Source organism: Arachis ipaensis, chromosome B5, assembly GCF_059453495.1.
Source record: "Arachis ipaensis isolate K30076 ecotype BB chromosome B5, ASM5945349v1, whole genome shotgun sequence".
In the NCBI taxonomy this organism is placed as follows: Eukaryota; Viridiplantae; Streptophyta; class Magnoliopsida; order Fabales; family Fabaceae; genus Arachis; species Arachis ipaensis.
In genome coordinates, this window is record NC_142440.1 from 114,994,615 (window position 1) to 115,000,669 (window position 6,055).

The 6,055-nt window shown below is 36.6% G+C and overlaps 1 protein-coding gene across 2 annotated transcripts; it reads left to right on the forward strand.

The window, feature by feature from the left end:
• The first annotated feature begins 937 nt into the window (after positions 1-937).
• LOC107643807 (uncharacterized) lies at positions 938-4,990 on the forward strand. Of its 2 annotated transcripts, none has more exons than XM_088489115.1 (7): positions 938-1,549; positions 2,706-2,842; positions 3,038-3,187; positions 3,588-3,661; positions 3,825-3,943; positions 4,182-4,265; positions 4,667-4,990. In XM_088489115.1, exons 2-7 carry the CDS (start codon positions 2,836-2,838, stop codon positions 4,710-4,712), a joined length of 480 nt encoding a protein of 159 aa, XP_088345241.1. In that variant the 5' UTR covers positions 938-1,549; positions 2,706-2,835; the 3' UTR covers positions 4,713-4,990. The 2 variants fall into 2 exon arrangements, with proteins under 2 accessions (XP_088345241.1, XP_088345242.1); XM_088489116.1 differs by lacking the exon at positions 938-1,549 and adding an exon at positions 2,069-2,117.
• The last annotated feature ends 1,065 nt before the right edge of the window (positions 4,991-6,055 follow it).

Here is a 6,055-nt window from a genome sequence, read left to right on the forward strand (position 1 = left end):
ACACTCAATTTTCATCTTCATTCTCTTGTAAATTGGGTTGAGAGAAGTTGGGTTTTGGTAAAAAAAATTGTAAAAATACCCCCTTGCTAAAAAAATACTAAGCTTGGCGGGGAAGCCCGCCCCGCCTGCCAAAGCCCGCCAAAACCCGCGGTTTAAGCGGTGCGGGTTAAGCGGGCTTTTGCTATTTGACGGTCCCAATTTTCCAGCCCGACCCGCCTTTTTTGGCGGGTTACGCGGGCCGACCCGGCAGGTTTAGGCCCGTTTGCCACCCCTAGTTCTATGATGCACGGACACGAGACATGACACGACACGAGACACGCCGACACGTGAATTCTAAAATTTTACATGACACAGGGACACACATACATATAAAATATAAAGTATTTTTTAGATAAACCGTAATGATATTTTAATATTTTATTGATATTAAAATATAAATTAATTTTTTAAATTATTTTTAATGTCTTATTTTAATTATATCAAGTATTTAAAATATTTTGTTTTAATAAATAATAATATATACTATATCTAAATTTATTTTAAGAATATATATATTAAGAATAAGACCGGACACGTTGACACGTGATGGTATTTAGGTGTGTCAAGTGTGTCTGGAGAAAAATTTTTTATTTTTTATTGAGACACGGTTTGGATACAGCAGACACGCGTGTCGGTGAGTGTCGTGTCCAAAATGTGACCGACACGCAGATACGGCAACTCAGCAAAGTGTCCGTGGTTCATAACTTCTGTTAGACACAACCATATAAAAGGCATTTTTATTAGACAGATCATAAAGATACTTTCATTAACCACAGTTATAAACAAGAGTTGATACTTGATAGAAGTTGGCAAAAATGTTGTTGGTGACGTAGTGAGATTGAATAAAAAAATAGTCTCTTATCGAGGCCCACATTACGGCCTACCAAGGCCCAATCCCAAACGTAGCAGCCATCTCTTGTACACTTGTCATTCATTTCTCCTGCTCCTCCACGCGACGGTAACAGCCATAGCTCCGTCGACATTGCACCACTGATCTCCGACGACCATGGTTCTGAAAATTGGACTGGCCCGACCTTGAACCATGTTTCTCTACCGTTCGGATTGACTTGAGAAATCGCTAGACATAAAACCGTTTTGAAACCGCTGTATCGATTGGATACCGGCAGGTTTTCAATCACCTGCCTCAAACAGCGTCGTTTTGGCTTAAAAAAAAAAAAACAGGAATTGAAGCCTCGCAGTCGCAGTCTCACACGAACCATCATCTGAGGATATTGCTCTTCCCTCATTTTGAGAAAGAAAAGAGGAGACAACCCTACCATTCACCTCCCCCGCCGCTCTTCTCACCGCCATCGTCCCACCATCGTGTGGTCGTCCTCCATCGTCCCCTCTGCTGTATTCTCCAACGCCTCTGCTCATTCGCCAACTTCTTCGTGTCTCGCCAGCTCCAGTTCGGCAGTTCGTCGCCCATCGTCCGTGGTTGTCCGTCGTACGTCGCCGCCGGCGTTCTTGCTCAATCTCACTCATACTCTACTCACTTCTCAGACCGAAGGTAATCTATGTTTTCTTGATTTTATTTTTGTTTTTAATTTCTTTCTTATCCCTGTTTTCTCTGTCTTCTTGCTTAGTTTATTGAGATTCATACTCTGTTCGCTGTTCATTCGGTAATGGCTATTTTCTCTCTTATTTTTTTTTAATTGTTGTTCAGACTTCAGAATCAGAGAGGTACCTCATCTTTGCTTGCTTGGATCAGTATGGTTTAGGGTATTCATTTTCCTGAATGATTTGAAGCAGAATTTAAGTGGACCAATTTAATCTTGCTTGTTTTTCGGGATAATTTAATCTCCTTTGTTAACCTAATTTAATCTTGCTCGCAGTAAACCCCATCTATTCAAGCAGCTTTTTTGTATGAGTGCTAAAATTATGATAGCAATAGCCGTCAACAGCATTTTTTTTTTAAATCTTGCACTGTTTGGGCAGTATATTTGATTGCAGTTTCCTTTTGCATCTTATTAAATGCATTGCTTATTGAATCTAATCAGAAGCTATGATGATGAATTTTGTAGCATTGGTGTGCTTATTCTTCTTCTTCTTCTTCCTCTTTGTTTGGGACATACACGGTAGGATACTTTTTTAAAGATTTTGATTAATAGAAGTTAAGTTCTCTTCCAATTATAGCTTGCAAATTCTTACTAGGTTTTGTCCAGGGCCTTCGATTTAATTTAGTTTAGAGTTATTTGTTATCAAAGAAGTCACATTTGAAATTCTTTTTTCTTTACTTTCCTTTTTCTTTACTTATCTTGTTTCAATGTATGCCAACAGCTCATGAATTAGCCTCTGAAGTTGGAAACTCTTATTTCTGTACAATCAGTTCCTACATGATCTTAACTACAATATATAATTGGGATTCGTGTCTAGAAGTTTCTTGATATAAGTTTTCTTTAGCCTCTGTGTCAACTAGAAGAATGTAGTTCCATCATAGCGTATGGTCTTTAATGTTTGCTACTTTCTTGTATCTGGCTTTATTGTTGAGACAATTTAATATGTTGCAGATTTACTAAGATCATAACACTAGTTGATATAAATATAATGCTTTAAATTTGGATAATATTTTAAAGTTAATATTAGATTATAATTATGTTTTAGTGTGTTTATTTATATTTTATTTATTATTTTATTATAAAACGGTTATTCCAATTGAACTACAGTTGAACCGGTTGGATCAGTGAATCAGTAATTAAAGCGGTTCGATGACCGGTCCGGTTTTCAGAACCTTGCCAACGACTCACCAACTCTGAGCTCCGAAGAATTCGCATTTTCCAACACCATACAGCCACCATGGATGGTATTCCATCTCATCTCACTCACTTCATTATTTCTTCTGTGTTCAAAGTTTCTTTCGATTCAACTCGGTTGAGCTTGGAAGTAGTTCATAGTGTTCTGTTAATTTTCGATTTAGCTTCATATAAACGTGGGGAGTTTCAAATTCGTGTATTATAGCGAGCGAGTTTCAGGATAAACATGTATATGTGTGTTTCAGTTGATTCACAGCCAACTATGGAAGAAACGATTCTGGTGGGCGATGACCTGATGATAGGTCCACCGTCACCTGTTGTGCCACCTGAAATTGCATCCCATGTTCTCCGCGGTGTTGATTTGTGTGATGGAATCCTTAAGAACCTGTTTTTATGTAAGCTTTCTTCTTTACATGTTACATGCTTGATTAAATGTCTATAAGCTTTTTGTGTTTCGCTTCATTTGTTGTAACTTTAGACTGGAAGATAAAGGATTTAGGCAATGAATGCAGTGGTAATTAATAAGAATTATAAAGTATGTGTAACTTAGGACCATCAGCTTGCGATTTTATGTGACTAAAGTGGAGTTAAATTGTGTAGCAATATTGCTTTCATTATTTATATCTATTGGGTCTGAAGAAACTGGAGAGGCAATGATCTTAAAATTAAATAAGTTCCAAGCAACTGATAAATCCTCATGGTTTGTGTTGTTTGTCCCTAAGGTTTTAGTATTAGATGCCTGTTACATTGTTGTCTTTTCTGGATATTTGGTAAGCTTTATTTGAAACTTGTTAGGCTTGCAAATCAATGACATTGAACCATTCTGCCAGGATGAGCTTGCTCTTTATAAACAATGTGCTGAAAGAAGGGTGAGACAATTGTCATATATTACAGATATATTATTCTTTGTTCTTCCATCCTTCTTTTCCATCTTACACTCAACTCATATTGTTATTGCGGATGAGTTCTGGGAAGTGTATTTAATTGTTAACATATCTTCTTTCTTTTTTCTCGTTGGGTAAAAAAATGTAGGACAAGGAGATTAGGAATCGTCTTCAAGAAAGTGAGCGGAAATTGGGTTCATCAATGCCTTTTGAAGAAGCCAAGGAGAGAGTTACCCAGCTTGAGAAAGAAGTTACGTCATTGGATAGGTACATTAAAGAGTAGATTGGTAGACCTTGGTTTCATGCATTTGCATAAATTATGCTCTACATAGTTGTATTAAAGCTACAGTCATTAGTGTCTGTGGGTTGCATTTTAATAGGCTGTGTTTATCTTTCTTTCTTTGTCATTGAGCATTCAAACTAAATATTGGATGCATGTTTTTATGAATACAATGTAGAAATTCTCAATGTATCGGTTTCTTATATTCTTGTATTTCATGCATAGGCACCTCATTCTTGCTACTGGAGTTGAAGGCATGGAAGGTTTTCGACAAAGATGGAGTTTACATGGCCGCCTAACTGATACCAAGTAATGTTTGTCATCCATTATTGTCGTTTTGTCAAGTATAGTTTGTTTGGCATTTATAAGTTATTTGATTAAGATTATGACTTGCGCAGACTTGGTTATTGAGTTTATAGAAAAACTCATTTTAGAAGATTCCTTTTCCAAACATGTTTTAATTTCAACTGCTTCATATCTTCAAATTATTTCTAATCAATCTGATTACATGAGTATTTAATCTGGTGGCCTCTGCCTTTGCCATTGCTAAATTTGTGGAGCTAATAGCCAATAAGATTATTCGATAAGTTTATCACTCAGACATCAGTGTCATCATTATTAGTTCATGTTGCTTCTTGTTACTTTTCAATTATATGCTTGCTTGGTTTTACTTGTTCACTTTTATTTTGTTATGTATGGATTTGATGCAGGAAAAGGTTGGAGTCCTTAAAGCAGGGCATAGATAGCAGAAAATGAGGATGAGTCCAACAACAGAAATTTGGTTCCTAGGTGAAGGTTGAACCTGCGTCAGGGGGGCACCTTGTTATATGCACCCATCCAAATCTTTTAGAAATGAGCAATGCTAGGGAACCAAAAGTATATTAGCCAAAAATCAGCCAAATATTTTTGTGTGAATTCAAAATCTCTACGAGTTAATATATATGGATGTTTCTTCGCTAAGTATCAGAATATTTTTTTTTCATACTAAATGGATGTTTTTTTTATATATTTTTCGAATTTTTTGTATTGCAAATGTGAATGTCTCTATTTCTTTAAGAATTTTATTTTTTTTAAAATTTTATAAATATTTAATTATTTTTGCTAAAATATAATTGGATGTTTCTTTTGTTAAGTATTAGAATATTTTTTTTCATATTAAATAAATGTTTCTTGAAGATGGACTAGTACTTCATGTTGTTGTTGTTATTCAGTGGCTCCGCCACTTCCCATATTGCCCCTCCCAAACGAGATCCAATGACAGCTGAGCCACATGTCCCTCTTCTTTCCCTGACAGCATGGTTGTTGTGGAAGAGACTTACAACATTGGCCATCACACGTAGGGCTTTTGCACTTGAAGCATATAACAAGACACCTATTCCCATCACACTTTGAACATACCAACACATGCATTTGCATTTAGGGCTTTCGCATTTCTTGCACCTGTCACATTTGCCCTCGCATTTTGATGAGCATACAACCACACATTTGCAATTGCCCGAACAGTTGGTGCACGAGGACGGCGAAGGCGATGGGAAACACAAAACGGCACAACATTTGTTCTCCTCCTTTTTCACCTCTTCTACTTTAAGAATCGCCACACACTTAGGACGTCCTCGCCGACCTCTTCGCCGCCGCCAAATTTGTCAGCGTTGACCTCGGCATCTACCTCTCCGTCTGGAATTGAAGGTGGATTTCGTGTTGAAGCAGTTGTCTTGGATGCGCTTGTTGAGAGCGTCGCGGAGAGCATGGAAGTCGCTGACGCTTCCAGCAGCATTGGTGAGAGAGAGATGTGTGTGATTGTTGGAGGTGGGTAGGTTAATGTGAGAGAGAAGATGAATGATTTTATAGGTTTTAATTAGGTTTACTTAATTAATTTTAAATTTTTTAAATTCAAAATTTAAAAAATTTAAATTTAATTATTAATATAAATTAATATGATTTTGTTTAGTTTTTGGCTGGTAACCTTTTGGTTCTATATACTTTTCCTTTAGAAATATGGTATTCCTATTATTTGTTGTCGTAGATTTAACGATGTATGTATTTTGGTGCTCTCAATAGTCAATATTTTCATTGATCAATTCTATGGTGTCTTTTGTTTG

Coding starts and splice junctions, on each gene's coding strand:
- LOC107643807 (XM_088489115.1), top strand. Junction 3,662..3,824: donor AACAATGTGCTGAAAGAAGG/GTGAGACAATTG, acceptor AAAAAAATGTAG/GACAAGGAGATTAGGAATCG. Junction 3,944..4,181: donor GAAGTTACGTCATTGGATAG/GTACATTAAAGA, acceptor TTTCATGCATAG/GCACCTCATTCTTGCTACTG.